Source organism: Elephas maximus, chromosome 5, assembly GCF_024166365.1.
Source record: "Elephas maximus indicus isolate mEleMax1 chromosome 5, mEleMax1 primary haplotype, whole genome shotgun sequence".
In the NCBI taxonomy this organism is placed as follows: Eukaryota; Metazoa; Chordata; class Mammalia; order Proboscidea; family Elephantidae; genus Elephas; species Elephas maximus.
The window spans coordinates 35,638,985-35,660,128 of record NC_064823.1 but is presented as its reverse complement, the minus strand read 5'-3'; the positions used below and the strand labels follow the sequence as shown (position 1 = coordinate 35,660,128).

The following is a 21,144-nucleotide window of genomic DNA, read 5'->3' as shown; positions in this document are numbered from 1 at the left end:
ATGGATGGAGAGGCATTTTGAACCAGACGTGATTTCCTGGAGCTCTGTACAGTGGGTGTCCGTGATACGTAATAATTCAGCTATTCATTCAGCAAGCAACCTTTTATATGATACAATAGAAACTCTTCTGTCTTTAGGATAAAATGCACTGTTACATTTTTTTTTATAGCATGTTTAAGGTTTTTAAGGTACCCTCATGGCTTTTTTTCATGGCTCAGTGGTTAGCATATTCTTCTGCTAACCAAAATGTCAGTGGTTCGAACCCACCAGCCGCTCCGTGGGAAAAAGATATGGCAATCTGCTTCCGTAGATATATATAGGATCACTGCCTTGGTCATCTAGTGCTGCTATAACAGAAATACCACAAGCGGATGGCTTTAACAAAGAGTTTATTCTCTCACAGTCCAGGAGGCTAGAAGTCCGAATTCAGGGCGCTGGCTCCAGGGAAGGCTTTTTCTCTCTGTCAGCTCTGGAGGAAGGTCCTGTCATCAGTCTTCCCTTGGTCTGGGAGCGTCTCAGTGCAGGAACCTCAGGTCCAAAGGATGCGCCCTGCTCCCGGTAGTTCTTTCTTGGTGGTATGAGGTCCCCCTGTCTCTCTGCTCACTTGTCTCTTTTATATCTCAAAAGAAATTGGCTTAAGAGACTATCTAATCTTGTAGATCTCATCAATATAACTGCCACTAATCTATCTCATTACATCATAGTGATAGGATTTACAACACATAGGGAAATCATATCAGATGACACAGTGGTAGACAATCATATAATACTGGGAGTCATGACTAGCCAAGTTGACAGATATTTGGGGGGGGCACAATTCAATCCATGACGGTCACTATGAGTCAGAATCCACTCAATGGCAGTGAGTTTGGTTTTCCTTAGGTTTAAGGTTTTTAAGAAGGTAGTTGCTAAGTGTCTTTTGAATTGTGTATTCCAGAATTCAAGAGAAAGTCTATTATCTGACATATGGCAGCAACAGCTTTGGAGAGACTTTATGTAGTACAGGGAAGAGATAGTGGGTTAGGACCCAGGAAACATGGGTACTAGTTCCGACTCTGCCAATTAGTAACTAAGAACTAACTATATGATGCTGGGCAACCAGCCCCTAGAGACCTTTTTCTCTTTCTCTACAAATAAAAAAAAGGCCTCAGTTACGTTTTAGTAGTTTTTAAGTTGTTATTCTGACTTATAATTTTAAATGAAAATACACGTTTTAAAAAACACTTGGAACCATTTTGTAATGCATGAGTCAATTACTGATGTTTAAATATGTTGATATTATTTTTGATAGACTAATTACAGTGACATATGAAATATTTTTTCTGTGCTTGCTTCATTGTAATGAATATCGTGTATGATCCCAAATGCTCAGAAAAAGAAACAAAACTGTACATTTTTACCCCTGTCAGTAAGGGGGCATCAGAGAAATGCATTCTGTTCTTTCTGAAGAACCTATTAAAATCTTTCCTTTCTGGAAGTAATCTAACTTTGCTGGTCTGTTTAATACTATATAACAACCTCTTCTTAGTGATTGTGCTAGAATTTTATGAGACAACAGTAAGAAAGATTGTTATTCACTGTGGAAGTGATATGGGGGTGGTGTCTGACATCCTCTAACTTCAGGACCAGGAAGGAGAATGAAGATGAACAGCCCAAGGGTGATTCCTATAAGGCGGAGGTCAGACATGGCTCCTCTCTCTGCCATGTTTACCAGTTCTGACACCAACCATCCCTCCCACAGCACTCTCTACTTCTCTGCTGAGTTCAGTAATTCATTGTAATGGCCACACAGAACTCAAAGACCATACAGCAGGTTAAAATTCAGGTTCAGAACACTCAGGATACCGTTCTTCTGTAAGGACAGCCTCTTCCCAGTCCTGCTCACAGGTTCAGGAACACTGGCCCTCAGACCCTGCCCTGCTCGGGCAAGTGTTAAAAGGTCTTTTAGCTGTGCCAGGAAGTGCCCAGAGGCACTCTACTCCACTAGCAAGCCTCCTGCCCAAAAGCACTCAGCTGGAAAGGCCTCACAAAAGTGATCCATTGGACTATATTCACCCACAAGGCTTTGAATAGAGAAATGTGCAGAATTTTGTGTTTGTTTTTTTTTGTTATATTTGCCTAAATTCTTTTGGCTATATTTGAGAAGTTACATGGAAATTTTGTGACTCTTAAAAATGTTAATTTAGATAATGTTAAAATTCCATTTAAAGTAGTGATATTGAAGAAAAGATATTGTTAATAAGTAGGAGAAACAGTCCCATGATATTGGGTATGGGTATAATATATGTATTATAATGGTGTATTGAAAGCTTTTTCCCTTACATGTGAATGTGTCTCGTTGCAGGAGAAGATGAAAATTGGATCTGGATTTCCTCCATATTTACTTGTGGTATTCCAATAATTAAAATCTCCATAGTAGAGAGTTACAAAAAGTTCTAAAAAAATTTTTTTAAATTTTAATCAAGCATCTTTTTTTTTTTAAAGAAGGCATGTACCTGTCAGATTTTAAAGCCAGATACAACCTCAGTTGTATGATTCATGAAAACTTTTCTCATTCATTTAAGCGTGAGATGAGAATCAAAACAAAGAGTTTCCGTACTGTTCTCTGCTGAGCACATGATGCGGTTGCGTGGGGATGTTTATCCTTATGAAATCCGTCTTCTCAAGTTTGATGAGTACTTCTCTATAACATAAAGCTCATATTCGAGGTGCATTCCACTGCTCTTCATTTTTTTTTTTCTTATTATCTGTTGATTTGGGCTTAGCTGCTTTTATGATCCAAATCATGTCAGTGCATTAAGCCTATTCTTAAACCCATTTTTCAGTAAGTTTTATAAATGTAAGGGATCTTCGAGACTATCTAACTTAATTTCTCACCTGGCAGGCCCAAGGAAATTAAGTGACTTGGCCTAAATTGCAAGGGCTAGTGATTTAGGGATGCACAGATGCATGGCATATACCTTTTTATTTTTCCTTTCCTTGAAGGTGATTTAAAATGATATTGTTTCCATAATTTAAACTGCTTGAAATCTGAGCTACCTGAAAAGATACTTTTCCTCCTCCCATTGCCATTAAATCAATTCTGACTCCTAGCGACATTATAGGACAGAGTAGAGCTGGCCCATGGAGTTTCCAAGGCTATAATCTTTACAGAAGCAAACTACCACATCTTGTGCAAAGCGGCTGGTGGATTCGAACTGCCGACTTTTCAGTTACCACTGAGCCACCAGGGCTCCAAAGATAGCCTTAAGTTATCCAAAAATGATACATATCTCCAAAACTACAATATTAAATACACATTAGCATGTATTTTAATCCTATATATCTAAATTGACCTTGATAACATTTTACTAATACACTAATATTTCAAATTCATTTGGAATTTGATTAAAACATGTGATAATGGGAAAGAAGCATATGCAATATAAACTTAATGAAAATTGAAAGTTACTACCATGTCCTTATAACGTACTAAGTTTGTATTCATATGCTCCTGAGAGACTGCAGGTACTTTGTAAAGGTAATTTTTTAAAACTGATTTTGGATTGTGTTTACTCTGAGTTCCTTAGGATCTCTGACTGGTACATTATGCCTTTTTGAATAACCAGGACAATTGAGCTTTAACTGAGGTCCTTACATTTTGTAACCACTTTTCTTTTATTGCATCACCTGTATTTCTCTTATTGCACATACATATTAAGTATTAGATATTAAGTATTAGGTTCTTGTCTCTCAATTTGGTGGGAGAATGCCATCAAAATCCCTAGCTGCTTATCAAAATGCAGACTTTGGGGATTCTCCCCCAGCCCCATAGCAGCCAATCTGGTGAAGAGATATGCATTTTTAGTAAGCAACTCAGGTGACTTTTCTGAACACAAAAAGGTGAGAACCTTTTCATTTGTTGATTAAAGTTGTTTTAAAGAGTTTAATTTAATCACCATCAACCAGTACTAATTGAATATATATTACGTACAAGATACTGAGTGCAGTGTATTTTGATATCTATAGTATCTTACTTTCCTTTCCTTCTATTTTCTTGTTTTTATGTTACCTTCCTACCTGATGATTTCAGAGAAACTCCCCAGGTGGGCCTGAGCCAGCTATCACTGATAAGGGAATAGCATTAGGTTTCTCATTACAGCTTCACCACCTGTACTGCAGATGCCTGGAAAGCGATAACTGCAGATGCATGTATGCGTACAACTGGTGAGTGCAGCTAGCTTGGAATGATGACACAATAGCAGCAGCAAAAGCAACAATAACAACAACAACATTCTTTATGACATCTCCTTCAGGGTGAAGCTTTCTTTGTACCCTTTGGCACTTATCAAAGTCTTAGTTGTGGACGTGAACTTGTTGAGTGGTATTTCTAATGGCCTGTTCCTTTCAGTACTTCATGTCTATAAAGACGGGTCTGCTGGTATAGTACGTCTAGAAATTTATATTTCTCCTGTTTTCCTTAGTGTGGCATGTTAAGGTAAAGAATATGTTAGTAATAGAGATTTTCCATCATGCTGTTTCAATGATTTTGTTATTTGACAAAACAATGTTCAGAAAAAAAAAAAGTGACTGTGTTAGAAATTTTAACCAAGAACTTCTGACACGGAGCTTTGGGTTAACTGAGTCTATTAAGTTTGTGAAATGGAACCAGATTTCTTCTTCCTTTGCGTTCAACATTTTGTGACTGAAGTTATAGATCTGCAGTTGGCCTGTGTAATTTTGTTCAAATAAAAAGTTTAATTTTTCCGATGGAACCAAAGCCATTAATTTTCTAAAGTTTTCAAAAATCTAAGAGATACATATCTTTGTTTAATAACTGTCAACAGGCAACCTGAATTGTTCTTTCCCCGATGTAGGTTTTTTGACTCAGACTGTGATTGTAATTAAAGGAGCCAGACAATTCATTTGCTAGATCACCACTTTGGAGTGGGTAGGTGTTAACCAACTACAGGTGGACGTAATTTTCTACGTTCTCTCTTCTCTCCTACCTCTATTTAAGGTCTTCTCATTCCACAGTGTTATTTAAGGGCCTCCTTGGTTTTTTTTTTGTTTGTTTTAGTGGAGCCCTGGTGGCACGGTGGTTAAGTGCTGGGCTGCAGACCAAAAGGTTGGTTGGGTGAATCTACCAGCCACTCCTTGAAAACCTTATGGGGTAGTTCTACTCTGTCCTGTAGGGTTGCTGTGAGTCGGAATTGACAGCAACAGCTTTGGTTTTTGAATTTTGCTTTTAGCAGTTTACTTGCAAATATACCAGTCATAATTAACTTCAGATCTCAAGATTTTCCCTACATATGATAGATAAATGTTTAAAACTGGGCTAGTTAACACCTTTCTTACAGCAGACATTTTCCCCAGTCATTTCGCTTGCAGTCTAAAATATGTCTTTCAGCTTTCTTCCTCTCTTTACATGTTCGGGGAAATGTGACTTAAAAATGGGGTTGAGGCTCTGCAGCTTACTAGATGCTAGACCTTGGTCAAGTTCTTATCCTCTCAGTTTTACTCTCCTTACCTGTGAAATAGGAACAACTATTCTTGCCTTTGTATGGTCTCTCAGGAAAATGAGATAATGCTTGGTAAAACTTGTAGTGCAGATAAAGTACATAGTGATCAATAATAAAAAATAGCCGCTGTTTATTGCTACTTAGCTCTATGTTAGGATATATGTTTAGAGCTATAGAGTGACCAACTCATCCAGTTTTGTCCAGGACTTGCCTAGTTTTAGCACTGACCAGGAGTCCCCTTAGTCCTGGGCAAACCAGAAAGGTTGGTCACTCTAGTGCTGTAAACAAGGTCTTGAAATAATTGTGGCTTAAAAAGGGCAGATTATTTGCCTCACAGGTAAAAAATAGATTATAAGTAGGCAGTGTTGATACTCTGCTTTCACCGTGTCTGGGACCCAAGCGTCTTTGTTCTTACACCCTTCCTGGTTTATACTTCTGCCTGCACGGTCCAGGATGTTTGTTAATCATTTACTTTGTCCTCATTCCAGCCCACTGGAAGGTGAAAATCCAAACCCCTTCTTCCTTTTAAGTGCATAAATTAGAAATTGCACATATCACTCCTGCTCCCATTCCATTTAAGAAAACTTAGGTATATGCCTAAACCTAGCTGTTGGGGAACTGGCAAATGTTGTCTGTAGTGTGCTAGTCTATTAGCCCAGCCAAAGTGGAGGATTCAGTTACTAATAAAGAAGACAGTTTATGCCACAGCTGTCTCCGTTATGAATATGCATGGTATGCAACAAATTTGAGTTTCTTCCCATGTTATTGTTGTTATTATTATTGGATATAATGGTGATTATCTTAGTTATTTAGAGCATTGCTATGAATGGGTAAGTAAGAAATGACATGAAAAACAAACAAATAATTAAAAACAACCCCAAACTCAAGGAAATTGTGTAATGAAATCTGTACTTTGACTTGCTAATTTCCTCCTCTAACCCTAGAAATTTTCTCCATCATAAAGGTGCACATGTAACTTCTGTGCCTAAGATGAGTTTTTTTTTAGAATTTGGTCCATAAGTAAGGAATTTGATATAATTACAAGGTTAATTCATTTAAAATTTAAGAAAAAAATGAAGTCCCTCTGTAGCCTAAGATTTGATAATAAATGTATTCTCTGTCTTACAAGGAGTTTATGTTTTAATGGAGGACACGGGTATCTTGGTTACCTAACCAAAAACAAAACCAAACCCATTGCCATCGTGTCAATTCCAACTCATAGCAACCCTATAGGACAGAGTAGAACTGGCCCATAGGGTTTCCAAGGAGTAGCTGGTGGATTTGAACTGCCGACATTTTGTTTAGCAGCCGAGCTCTTAACCACTCCACTGGTGTTGCTGTAATAGAAATAGCACAAGCGGGTGGTCCTAACAAACAAAAATTTATTTTCTCAGAGTTTAGGAGGCTAGAAGTCCAAATTCAGGTTGCCAGCTCTAGGGGAAGGCGTTTTCTGTCCACTCTGGAGGAAGGTCCTTGTCTCTTTTGAAGTTCTGCTTCTAGGAAGTCTTCATGTGGCTTGACATCTCTTTTCCCCTATCTCTACTCTGCTTGCTTGTTTAATCTCTTTTATATCTCAAAAGAGATGTAATGTAACAAAGACAACCCATTCCCAAATGGGATGACCATAGGCATGGAGGTTAGGATTTACCACACATATTTTGGTGGGGGGGGGCATAATTCAATCCATAACAGCAGGTATGTAATTTTAGATCTCTCATAAAGTGTGATAATTTCTCTGATGGAGCAACCACGTTAAGTCTGTGTTTTTGGTGTAAACAAGAATTTCTATATACTTAATCCTTCAATTTTTCATCACAACTTTTTATTCATAAGGATATTATTTTCTATTGTAGCATTTATGTTTTTGTCAGCCTCTTAAATCTCTTTTTAAATATGGCAGAGTTCAGTCAAATGTACCATTGCTTCCATTTCACTGAAACCTAGCACTTGGGATCAAGCAGGGGATCTTTCTTGTTTGATCAGATCTGTCCCTCCCTTTAAAACTTCCAGGAGTTCTCAGTGACCTCTAGATGAACTTCCTAATAGGGTTTATGTAACTCCAATAGGCGCTTATTTTTCTCTGCTGACTTAATCTCATATCCCAGATGCACCATGTGTTTATTATTACTTTGGGCAAGATACTCAACCTCTCCAAGCCTCAGTTTCCTCAGCTATGAAATGGGCTAAGAATGGATTCTACTACACAAGAGTTGTGAAGGTGTAATAAGGTAATGTACATAAACCATTGGGCCTGGTGCAGAATAAGTGCTCCAAGATCTAGCTGTTTTTTGAAAACATAATAACTTTGTGTTTGAAGCACAGGCCCTGGAGTCTGGCAGCCTGGATCCCAGCAGTATCACTTGCTAGGTATGTGATCTTGGGCAAATTACTTTCCTTCCCTAAGATCAGTTTCCTCATCTGTAAGGATTATGAGAATTAAATGAGATATATAATGTGGTTGACAAACTAATTGGCACCTAACAAGTAGACACCAAATGTTAGCTATTAGTAAAGTTGAAGTTATGATTATTAATTTTCCACACCTCCACCTTGGCTTCAGGTATTCCTTCCATTAGTGGGCATTCTTCTCAATTGACTTTAACTCTTTGGGCATGCTAATCCTTCAGTTCTCAGCTGAGAAAGATTTTCTGCAGGCAGCTTTACTTGACCCCGTGTCCGTTTAGGTGCACCGGGTTGGGGCTTTCCACGTGCAGGAAGAGCATTGTGAACTTTTCCATCATAGCACTATCTCAGAGGCTTTTCTGTTTATTGATTTTCTATACAGTGTTCTGCTGCTATTAATAACGTTTTCACTGGCCAATTTTTTCAGAAGTAGACTGCCAGGTCCTTCTTCCTAGTGTTAGTGTCAAACTCCACTGAAACCTGTCCACCATGGGTGACCCTGCTGGTATTCGAAATACCAGTGGCATAGTTTCTAGCATCACAGGAACACACAAGCTACCATATTACAACAAACTGACAGACAAATTTTCATTGACTACACAAAGACATTTGACTGTGTAGATCATAACAAATTATGGATAACACTGCAAAGAATGGGAACTCCAGAACACTTAACTGTGCTCATGAGGAATCTGTACATAGATTAAGAGGCAGTCCTTTGAACAGAACAAGGATATACTGCATGGTTTAAAATCAGGAAAGGTGTACATCAGGGTTGTAGCCTTTCACCGTACTTATTCAGTCTTATGCTGAGCACATAGTCCTAGAAGCTGGACTATATGTGAAGAAGAATCTGGCATCAAGATTGGAGGAAGACCCATCATCAACAACTTGCAGTATACAAATGGAACAACTTTGCTTGATGAAAGTGAAGAGGACTTGAAGCAATTACTTATGAAGATCAAAGACCACAGCCTTCAGTATGGATTACACCTCAACATAAAGAAAATAAAAATCCTCACAACTGGACCAATAAGCAACATCATGATAAATGGAGAAAATATTGAAGTTGTCTAGGATTTCATTTTACTTGGATCCACCATCAGCACCCATGGAAGCAGCAGTCAAGAAATCAAATGATGTATTGCATTGGGCAAATCTGCAGCAAAAGACATCTTTAAAGTTTTCAAAAGCAAGGATGTCACTTTGAAGACTAAGGTTGCCTGACCCAAGCCATAGTATTTCCAAATGCCTCGTATGCATGTGAAAGCTGGACAATGAATGAGGAAGACTGAAGAAGAATCGATGCACTTGATTTTTGGTGTTGGCAAAGAATATTGACTATTACCGTGGAGTGCCAAAATAAAGAACAAATTTGTCTTGGAAGAAGTACAGCCAGAATGTTCCTTATAAGCGAGGATGATGAGACTTCATCTCACTTAACTTCAGACATGTTATCAGGAGGGACCAGTCCCTGGAGAAGGACATCACGCTTGGTTAAGTAGAGGGTCAGTGAAAAAGAGGAAGACCCTCAGCAAGATGGGTTGACAGTGTCTGCAATGATGGGCTCAAGCATAACAATGATTGTGGGAATGGTGCCGGGCCGGGCAGTCCCATTCTGTTGTACATAAAGTTACTGTGAGTCAGAACCAACTTGACGGCACCTAACTGCAACTAATGGTTGTCTGGATCCCCCATTAGAGTGTTGTTTCTGTACATGGCTGTATTCCTAGTGCATTACCTATTTCCTACAACATTAAAAAAAAAAAACAAAAAAACTCCGGTTGAGTTGATTCTTACTCATGGTGACCCCATGTGTTATGGTAGAATGCTCCATAGGGTTTTCTTGGCTGTCATCTTTACAGAAGATTGCCAGGCCTTTCCTTCCATGGTACTGCTGGGTGAGTTCAAACCCCCAACCTTTTGATTAGTAGCTGAATGCAAACTGTACCATCCGGGGACCTAGCATATCCAAGAAACCAAATCCATTGCCTTTGAGTCAATTCTGATTCATAGCAACCCTATAGGACAGAGTAGAACTTTCCCATAAGGTTTCCAAGGAGCAACTGGCGGATTTGAATTGCTGACCTTTTGGTGAGCAGCTGAGCTCTTAACCACTTCACCACCAGGGCTCAGATGCACAATTGGAATGCTGGGATGAATGAATGAATCTACATCTTTGCACATTGAAGGGGTACAAAAAAATGAGAGAGGTGGTGATGAGAATGAAAGAGAAAGTGTTAGAAAAGAATACCTTGACATTTGACAGCTGAAGCATGGGAAAAGACAGCCATAAAACCTGCTATTGTGGGGCTATTAGTGGAGGCACATAGGGCCCATCTACATATCCCGATTCAAAAGCACATTTTCATCCATTCGGTATTTACTGAGCATCTACCAAGTGGTTAGGCAGTGGGCATAAAACATCTACTAAAGTTTTACCAAAATAACTGCTCTTAGGCAGTTTAAATTATTTTGGGAGAGACAGAAAAATAGATCTTAAAAATGAAATCCATTTACTCAGAAACACTAGTAATGATGCCCAATTAGTATTTACTTTTCTGGATTTCTTTTTTATTTACTTTGCTGGATGACATTTTCCAAGGCATACTTGTAGAAGGTGCTTTGAAGAGAGATGCGATTACTCTAACGATATTTGATAAAGTACCACAGATGATCTCTGTAGCAGTTATGATTCATATATTTGCCCATGTTTTTGCAGTCTACATTGTACTAAATGCCAGGGAATCTTCAAAATACTGAAAACCTTAGTTCTTCAGCTAGCCATACTACATTTTCTGCTTTGAGGCCTCAAGGCCCCATTCTATTTTTCTAAATAGCCTGGTTCAACTGAATAGACATGATTTTAAATTTCTCATTAGTCCTTGTTTTAATTTTCCCTTAATGTGGAAACAGTTTGATTAGTTCTTATTTAAAACAACAGATTATGTGTGGAACTAAGATGGGTATGGGAAAGAGAAAAGAAAGGAGAGAGGAGGAGCCAAAAACACACAAACAAAAATAAAGTGCTAAGGGAGCTTGTTGTTGGAGTGGAGAGATGGGGGAAAAAAGAAGGAAAAAGGGAAAAATAAAAATAAATAAATAAATAAAAATTAGAAAAGAAAAGCCTCCCAGATTCCCACTGATGCAGCTTCGAAGACTGGGGAAGTAGGTCCCAGGCCACACAGTACAGCCTGGCTAGAAGGGGTATTCACACAGTGCCAGGTATTCATGGGACAGGAAAAGAAGTATAGAGAGATGAGAAACTGAGAAATGAAGAAAGACAAAAGGAAAAAAGAAAAAGAAATGCCCCCATAGATCCCACTGGTGTGGTTGGGCAGACTGGGAAAGTGGCTCCCAAAACACATAGAGCCCATCTAGAAGGGGCTCCCAAGCCTCGAAAAGAAAAACAAACAAAGCAAAAATAAAGGAAAGAAAAGCCCTGGGGATCCCACCAGGACAGGGTAGAACTGCCCCCATAGAGTTTCCAAGGAGCGCCTGGTGGATTTGATTTCCCGACCTTGGGTTAGCACCACTACACCATAGTGTTCTGAAATTTCATTAGCACATTTCTAGGGAAAGTCTGTTCATCCTTCTCTGTAGTGTTTGATCCCTTTTAGTCCTTAGACACGTCTTTTTTCAGCCCTGCAAAAATGTATTCTATTGGTTAACTTTATTCTTTAATTATTTTTTTCTTTTCCATTTCGTTTTTCCTGGTTGGAAGTTGATTGGGTTGATCTTATATATCTACTAACTTTTCTCTCGTATTTCCTATCTCTTTATAATTTTGATGAATATTCTTAGAGATTTCCTCCATTTACTGTTCTATCCTTTCTGTTATTATTGACAATCATTTTGAATTTTTTGTCTTTGCTCTTTTTCAGAAAGTTTTTGTTTTTTGGGGGGGTGGATCTTTTTTGTTTTGTCGTCTTTATTTTGTTTTATAGATACAAAATCTTCCCAAGGGCATTAATTTGAAGCTGTTAAAAGATTTTTTTTTTTTCCTGTAATTATCTGTTACTCTTTTCTTCTAGAGATACTTGTCCTCCCCCACCCCCATTGGTTCTTCTATTGCCTGTTGTTGGTTTTCCTCACATGTGGGTGAGCTAGGTTAAGCAGTACGAGTAGTGCCTTGATTTTCCTCTCTTCTTGTGTATGACTGAAGCTCTTTTGCCCGGTAAGCCTGGTGACTAACTGGGAGTTTGAGTGCCAACTGCATGTGTGGGTGTGGTATGTTTAATGACCGGTGATTTTTCTGTAGGGAGCATACATCAGGAGCTGTATCCACTTCCCACTGCCAACATTAGGAGCATTTTACCTTGAGGTGCCAATTCTAATTCCTTTTCAGGCAGGTGATCACTTTTTTTTAGAGAACTGATCTACTTCTTAATTTTTGGAGTAAATAGAGCTGCCACTGCTTTGCACATGTTGGAGTGAAAGGAGGATGTGAAAGATGGGGCACACTGGAAGGGCTTCTTAGAGAATTCTTTGATTTCTTGCTCTTGCTCTCCAGTTATGTCCATTTTAAGCTCTCAGCCTTTCTGAAAGCAGTGTTGATCTCTGCTGTGGGCTTCTCTCTGTGTGTTCTCTGTCAAGTCTTGTTCCACTTTCTTTTATCTCTCAATAAACTATTTTCAGCTATTTGTTTTCTAGAGATTTGACAGAATTCCATTCCACTGATGGCTGTAGTAGCACTGCCAATACCCACTTCCCCATGCCAAATTCTCAGAGCTGTTATGGATATTTTCCCTTTCACATATTTAACTGTGATTCCCAATGGAGTTTGAGAGGAAGGGAATGGAAATAATTATGTTCAATCTGCCATCTTAAACTGGAAACCTTTGTTCCAGATATTTTAAACATTCCAAAAATATTTAATGATTATATAACCAAATCTAATATTTGTAATAGTGAATTTTGTAATAGTGACTTTCTGTACATTTAGTAGTATTTCTATGCATGTATCTCCAGGAAAGTCTTGTCCTATTTCTTAGTATAAAAGGCCAACAAATATTGTTCTTAGGTTATTTAATTTTATTTTTTGCATTTTATTATTATGAATGAAATTTCTTTTCATTGTACACCTTCTCCTCACTTATCAACGTGGTTAGATTCCAAAGACCAGGTCGTCATGCAAAATCTGTGTTATGCGAAAATGGAGTGTCCGTTTCTGCCATTTCAAACAGTTAAATACAGGTTTGTACTGTCGTGGGACAGTAGCTTCCCAGTAACCCTGAGAGGCAGAACTTGTAGGTGGGCATGTCCCACTAGTCACATTAATGCACAAAATAGTCGGATAGTCGATTTTTTACTATTGTTATAAATGTAAAATGTCAGATAACAAGACAGTTGATAAGTGAGGAGAAGGTGTATTGAGTTTCAAGATTAATAGAAAGATGTATATTTTCAGAGGAATACTAATTACTCATTCAAGATGTGCCCCACACACCACTTAGTTCTGCAGGAATAAGATATAACCCTTGCCTTCAGAGATCCCCCAGGCTAGTGGGTATGCTCAGACATGTAAGTTGTAAATTTTAGTCATTAGTTACAGTCCTCCTGCAAAAAGCGTTCATAACCTTAACTTAAATGATCCTTAGTTCTTAAGCCCAGTCTGTAACAGTTAAAATTCCAATTAAGGGTGGGCTTGATACTAGCTGGCCGTAAAAAGAGGTCAACCAATAATACCTGAGAGCCAAAACAAATGCATTTAAACTACACGTTTTTCTTTCAGGCATTTAGGTATTTGACCCACCTGGAGCCATGGCGGCACAGTCGTTAAGAGCTGAGCTGCTAACCAAAAGGTCAGCAGTTCAAATTGGCCAAGCGCTCCTTGGAAACTATGGCAGTTCTACTCTGTCCTATGGGGTCGCTATGAGTCGGAATCGACTCGACGGCACTGGGTTTTGGTGGTTAACTCTGGCTGACTTTCTACCGAGTTGTCTAATTCTGAAATTTTTGATTGCTGTCTCTCAGTGGATTCTTGCAGCCTATTAAATTTTTCATTATGTCTTGAATAATCTTCTGAATTTCCTCGACTGCTTTATCCACGTGCTCTTTGGCTTGTTCTGTGTTTTGCCTGATCTCCTTCCTGATGTCTTGAAGAGCTCTGTATATTAATCTTTTGTATTCTGCATCTGGTAATTCCAGGAATACATCTTCATCCAGAAGAGTCCTTGATTATTTGTTTTGGGAATTTGTTGAAGCAGTCTTGGTCTGCTTCTTTATGTGATTTGATATCGACCGTTGTCTCCAAGCCATCTATAAGTTATTGTCTTAGTTTATTTTATGTTTGCTCTCTATGTCCTAGCTTCTTTGTTTTGTTTTAATATATGCAAATAGGCTACTGGAGTGCGATAACTTGATTATTGGAGCCTTTGAAACACTAATGTACTGTTACCAGATGGCTAGAGCTTTTACCAGGTATGAGTCTAGGAGTCCGTGCACTATTATTGTATAGATTCAGCTCAGGTGTCCTGGTAGTCAGTCACCTAGTGTGTGGTGCAGGCTCTCACCTAGGACCCTAGAGGAGCAATGGTGATTGGCATAAGCACAGGTTTCTGGTAGCAGCAAGAGGTCACACTGTGAGGAAGGCAGGGGGCTGACAACCTTCCACCTGAGTGCCTTTGAGGTAGGCACATCCCTGTTCTCTAGAGCACTGTGGTGGGTGGGCTCTGCAGCCACACCACAGGCATTCAGTGCTTTTAACTGTAAGGACTGGTAGGCACCACTTGTCCTTGGAGCCCTGTTGCAGGTGGCTAGGTGGCATGGGTGGTGCCTCCAGTCTTCAGGCCCCTGCTGTGGGTAGGTGAGGGCCCTGTTTAATAGGCAGAGCGGTATCAAACATCAAAAACCTGCCTCTCCACCGCACAGCTGAAACAGTTACAGTCAGACCTCAAACAGATTTGCCTTTGCGCTATAACAGTCAGATCCTATCTGCTATAGCAGGGCCACCTGGATCTATGCAGGGATAAAGACAAAGTCTGTAGACCACTTGTGCCTGGACTACAGCTGCTTCTGCTCTGAGTTTCCAGATTAGGGGAGTCGGCAGAATATTTTTTTCCCATTTGTTAATTTGTTCTTTCTCCAAGGCCAGAGGAATGGCCCAGGGAGTACAGCAGGACCTATCTCAGGCCCAGGGAAATCCACTATTAATGAAGCCAGCTGGGGCAGAGGGAGGAGGGATCAGATAGATAGGAGAGAGTTCTTTCAAAAGGAGGAGCTATTAGATCCCCGTAGTAAATTAGACAAAAACACTTATCTTGCGCCGAGAGTGTGTTTTATCTGAGATTCCAAAGGCTTGTGTGGGTTGTGTGCGCTGGCTCCGTGGTCTCCAGGGGGTGGGGCTGTGGCACCTCGCTTACCTTCTTTTGCTAAAGCAGCCGTGTCCCGGAACACTACTGCCAGCCTCACCACAGGGGAATGGGGCCGAGGCACTGCTGCTGCCTCGTCAACTCCTTGCTGCTTCTGCACCGTCTCTTCCTCCCCCTGTCACTCAGGTCGATTTCTTAACTTTGTTTTTGATGCTCAGGGCTCATAGCTTGCCATATATATGATTGATCCACTTGTTTTTTGGGGGGTCTTTGATGTAAGAGGGACCACTGGAAGCATCTGACTACTCTACCATCTTGGCCCCACCTCCCCATTAATTTGAAATGTCAAAGTTTAGTGTAATATATATTCATATGAAAGTTCTATATTATATATATATTTATTCTTGGCATTTTAAAATGTGAAGTGCTGCCATGTGTCATACTTTGAACATGATGGGTCAAAATTGAAATTTTAAAATCCTCGTTGTAGTATCTAGAATCCTCAGTGCCAGTGTACAAATTGATAACATGTGTATTTGGGTGTTTGATGAACACACAGTTGTGCTATATTTTAATAAGAAATATTGGTACCATATCCTATTTTGTAAATAAAACCTTTAATTTCAAAGGTTTAAAAAATTATTCAAATTAGGATATGATACAAAGGAATATGTCAGAAAGTTATTTCTCCAGTAGGCACTGTGGAGATACCTCTGGATTACCAAGAATCTCAGCATTTGTCGCTAGTTGTGTTAGTTGTTCTGTTATTAACCACACAGATGTTCACGAGGTTACAGTGCTGTTGAAGTCTTTCATAATTAATTTTGTATTTGAAGAGAATAACGCACCTGCATAGATGCTGCTTCTTTGCTGGCAATCAGTATTATTTCATGAAGACATAGGAAAATGTAGTAGTCATTATTTTTAGAATTTATCTTGATGTATAAATGTTGGTATTTTTATAGTGAATTTTAGAATTTACGTACTGTATACTTTCTTATACTTTCGTACCATATTCTAGAGTTGTTCTCTCTAGTATGGTAGATACTAGCCACGTATGGCTATGCAATTTTAAGTTAAATTAAATTAGAATAAAAATTTAGTTTCTCAGTCACACTAGCTACATTCCAACTGCTCAGTAGCCACACGTGGGTAGGGGCTACCATACTGGACAGCACAGGTAGGGGCTACCATATTGGACAGCACAGGTAGGGGCTACCATATTGGACAGCACAGGGAGGGGCTACCATATTGGACAGCACAGGTAGGGGCTACCATATTGGACAGCACAGGTAGGGGCTACCATACTGGACAGCACAGGGAGGGGCTACCATATTGGACAGCACAGGTAGGGGCTACCATACTGGACAGCACAGGGAGGGACTACCATACTGGACAGCACAGGGAGGGGCTACCATATTGGACAGCACAGGGAGGGGCTACCATATTGGACAGCACAGGTAGGGGCTACCATACTGGACAGCACAGGGAGGGGCGACCATATTGGACAGCACAGGTAGGGGCTACCATACTGGACAGCACAGGTAGGGGCTACCATATTGGACAGCACAGGGAGGGGCTACCATATTGGACAGCACAGGGAGGGGCTACCATATTGGACAGCACAGGTAGGGGCTACCATATTGGACAGCACAGGTAGGGGCTACCATACTGGACAGCACAGGGAGGGGCTACCATACTGGACAGCACAGGTAGGGGCTACCATATTGGGCAGCACAGGTAGGGGCTACCATATTGGGCAGCACAGACATAGAACATTTTCATCATTGCAGAGAGTTCCAGAACGTAAGAGGTCGGACATAAAAACAAAACAAAACAAAACAAAAAAACCATTTTGTATGATTTTATTTTGTAGTAATTACTGAAATAAAATACTAAGAAAAGAAAGAATAAGGAAACAGTGAAAATACGTTTCCCTGCTATTTTTCTTGCTTTTTAGTTATTTATGGTAGATAATGATTTTAACTGTAAGTGAATGAGCTAAGTATGCCCAATGCCTGCTCGACTAAATGCAAAATCCAGTGGAGAAAGCGTTTGCCTATTATTGGTTCATTATCAGTTGCCTCTATTCTTGGACGTGCAAACAGTGAAAGGCAACAGTAATTACAGCGATGGCCAGCGAGTGCTGATTTTGCTTAGATTTCACTGGAATTCTTAGCATGTCCACTTAAATCCTCTATTTTTTTCTTTTCTTGGAGTTGAGAGAAGGCAACATCAGAGAGATGCATTGAAGAGGTAATACGGTAGGATAAGGGCCTGGAAAGTTTTCTCCAAGTCTGGGTACTTAGTTTTCCTTCACTGACTGTGTAATTGTAGAATAAACTTACTTCATTGCTACAGAAACTGTTTTCTCCAGTTTTTTAGAGCCCTCATAATAATTTAAGCAACATTTAACAACAGCGCTTTATATATTTATAATATGCATTACTTTTGTTTACTCTTAACGGTACAGTTTCAACTTATCTAGAAGTAGTTTGAAAATTTCCTTGGAGCAGGGAAGGGAAAAAAGCACCTTGAAATACAGAGTATCTTATAGTTCCATCTTGATTTGGCAGAATCGGTCATTATTTTGCTATTGATTTTTGTTCTAGGTTGCTTGCAGTGGTTAAATGTGGAGGAGATATAGTCATTAAAACTTCATTTAGATGGTGGAGATTTGTACAAATAGGATGCTTAATATATGATAATAAGTAAAAATGGGTGTTGATTTGGTGATGTACAAATCTTTTAGGAATTCCAGTTTGCATAGGCAATTGTTATTTAGATCTTTTTGGTATTTAGAAGCTAAGCTAAAGTCTGAGTACAATTACACTGAGTAAGGTAGGGAAGTTTGCATACTGTATGTCCTCCACATGTAAAGTACTTATAAAACATAGTAGAGGAGACTCTCATGTAATCTATTACTGTGATAGTGTAGTAGAAGCGTTAGCCTTCAGGTATACAGTCATTGTCTGACTTTCTGTTTGCACCTGAGTTATAGGTGCAGCAGAGAAGATGTGGCCAGGGGTACATTCATTCATCAGTCACTTCTTCCGTAATCCTTTACCGAGAGTTAACCTTCTTGAACTTTTCTATCAAAAGTTTCTATCCCTGAAACAAATCAGAAAATTGGTGTAAATTACAGAGAGACTGCCAGGATACTTATGGTATGTAGGTTTAAGAGAGAAATACATGTTAAAGATCATTGTTTCTGTGTGGAGGGCGTGTAGTCTTCGCTACAGAACTACTACTTGGATGGATTATTTCTAAAGCATAATCTTTCTTTGCTATGCTTTGGGCATAATTGAGCATGTAACTGCTAGATAAAATGATTTAAATAAGAGAAACACATGTTGATATACCTGGAAATTATTTGAGGTCTTCTTTCTGGAATTAACATTGACATTAAATTAGATGATAAATATTTCACAGATATTATTCAAAGAAGAGTAAGCATTTGTCATTCAGTCTTACAGAAATTTCATTTCAAATTAAAATATATGTTTCTCCCTGTTATTAATGCAATTAGGTGCTGCAAAACAGGTGCATTTTTAATATATTTCAGTTTGTCAGCTTTGTTTCCAATTCTATACTTAGAATAATCTTTCACCAACAAAAGGATAGTTCAAATAAAGGGATACCCATTACCCGTTGCCGTTGAGTTGATTGGAACTCATAGTGGCTCTATAGGACAGAGTAGGACTGCCCCATAGGATTTCCAAGGAGCGGTTGGTGGATTCGAACTGCCGACCGTTTGGTTAACAGCCATAGCTTTTTAGCCACTGGGCCAGCAGGGTTCCAAATAAAGGGATAAGATGATTTTTAAAAATGATTCCTTAAGCGAAGAGTTGTTGTTGGATGCCGTCAAGTCAATTCGGGTTCATAACCACCCCAGGTGGCAGAGTAGAACTGCCCTATAGTGTCAGTTAGCAGCCAAGCACTTAACTATTGCACCACTGGGGCTTCTAGGCAGAGAGTAGGCATTCACAGTAAGTACTGGATCATCAGAGACTTTGGAAAAACAAAACAAAACTTTGATTATATATATTTTTTTGATTCTTTTTTTTTGTGCATTAAGTGAAAGTTTATAGCTTAAGTTAGTTTCTCATACAAAAATTCATACACACATTGTTATGTGACCCTAGTTGCTATCCCTGTAATATTTCGGCATACTCCTCGTTTCTACCTGCAGCGTTCATTCAACCAGCTCCTGTCCCTTTCTGCCTTCTTATCTCGCCTCTGGACAAGAACTGCCCATTTAGCCTCATGTATCTACTTGAACTAAGAAGCACACTCTTCACGAGTATCATTTTATGTCTTACAGTCCAGTCTAATCTTTGTCTAAAGAGTTGGCTCAGGAATGGTTTTAGTTCTGGGTTAACAGAGAATCCGGGGCTGTAATTATATATATTATAATCATAATGATTATATTCTGTTGTAAGTAGTTTTCTGGTTGTCATTTCAGCAATGAAGTCTTACACTCTGTATCTCACGCTCCTGTGGAGTGCCGTCGGGATAGCGAAGGCTGCCAAAATCATCATCGTGCCGCCAATTATGTTTGAAAGCCATATGTACATTTTCAAGACGCTAGCCTCGGCCTTGCATGAGAGAGGCCACCACACAGTGTTCCTTCTCTCTGAAGGCAGAGACATCTCTCCATCTAATCATTACAGCCTCCAGCGCTACCCAGGGATCTTTAACAGTACCACCTCAGACGCTTTCCTGCAGTCCAAAATGCGAAATATTTTCTCCGGGAGATTGACAGCAATTGAACTGTTCGACATACTGGATCACTATACTAAGAACTGTGATATGATGGTTGGCAACCGTGCCCTGATTCAGGGCCTGAAAAAGGAAAAGTTTGACCTGCTACTGGTGGACCCCAACGACATGTGTGGATTTGTGATAGCTCATCTTTTAGGGGTTAAATATGCTGTATTTTCAACTGGCCTTTGGTATCCTGCTGAAGTAGGCGCTCCTGCTCCGTTAGCTTATGTTCCAGAGTTTAACTCACTCCTCACAGACCACATGAACTTGTTACAAAGGATGAAAAATACAGGCGTTTACCTCATTTCCAGACTAGGAGTCAGCTTTCTGGTTCTTCCCAAATATGAAAGGATAATGCAGAAGTACAACCTCCAGCCGGAGAAGTCTATGTATGATTTGGTTCATGGGTCCAGCCTGTGGATGCTGTGTACTGACGTAGCGCTGGAATTTCCGAGACCCACCCTGCCTAATGTTGTCTATGTAGGAGGAATCCTAACCAAACCAGCCAGCCCACTACCAGAAGTAAGGTTTGCTGAACTCTTTGGTATTTTTTTTTTTTTTTTAATGTAAAGTCAATATTGATTTTGGGGCAAGAATAGGATTGGTTATTGCTTGTTGACTTGTGCCACTCTGAAAAACAGATGGACACAGAACCTATCAAGGTCCTTTTGTCTGGGGATGCACTACTTAACCTGGAAGACTTTACTGCTTTGAACAAGCATTTATGCAATGCTGAGAGGTTGCTATAGCAATGAGAAGGGGCCCTGGTGCTGCAGGGGTTAAGCATTTGGCCACTAACCAAAATGTTGGCAGTTTGAATCCACTAGCCGCTCCTTGGAAACCCTATGGGGCAGTTCTACTCTGTCCTATAGGGTCGTTGTGAGTCAGAATTGACTTGACAGCACTGGGTTTTTTTTTTTTTAATAGTATGTGAGAAGGAGCCTCGGTGGTGCAGTGGTTAAGCACTTTGCTGCTAACCAAAAGATCAGTGGTTCGAACCTACCAGCTGCTCTGTGGGAGAAAGATGTGGCAGTCTGCTTCCATAAAGATTATAGCCTTGGAAACCCTATGAGACAGTTCTAGTCTGTCCTATAGAGTCGCTGAGTCAGAATTGACAGCAATGGGTTTTGGTATAGTACGTGAAGAGAATGTAGTTAGAT

At 39.6% G+C, this 21,144-nt stretch overlaps 1 protein-coding gene across 1 annotated transcript in view; it reads left to right on the top strand.

Moving 5' to 3' along the window:
* UGT8 (UDP glycosyltransferase 8) overlaps nucleotides 1–21,144 on the top strand; it is a 116,865-nt gene that overhangs the window by 19,208 nt on the left and 76,513 nt on the right. The window contains exon 2 of the mRNA XM_049885464.1: nucleotides 19,683–20,506. Within this exon, the coding sequence (XP_049741421.1) occupies nucleotides 19,685–20,506 (822 nt within the window). The 5' untranslated portion in view covers nucleotides 19,683–19,684. The remainder of the gene's footprint in view (nucleotides 1–19,682; nucleotides 20,507–21,144) is intronic.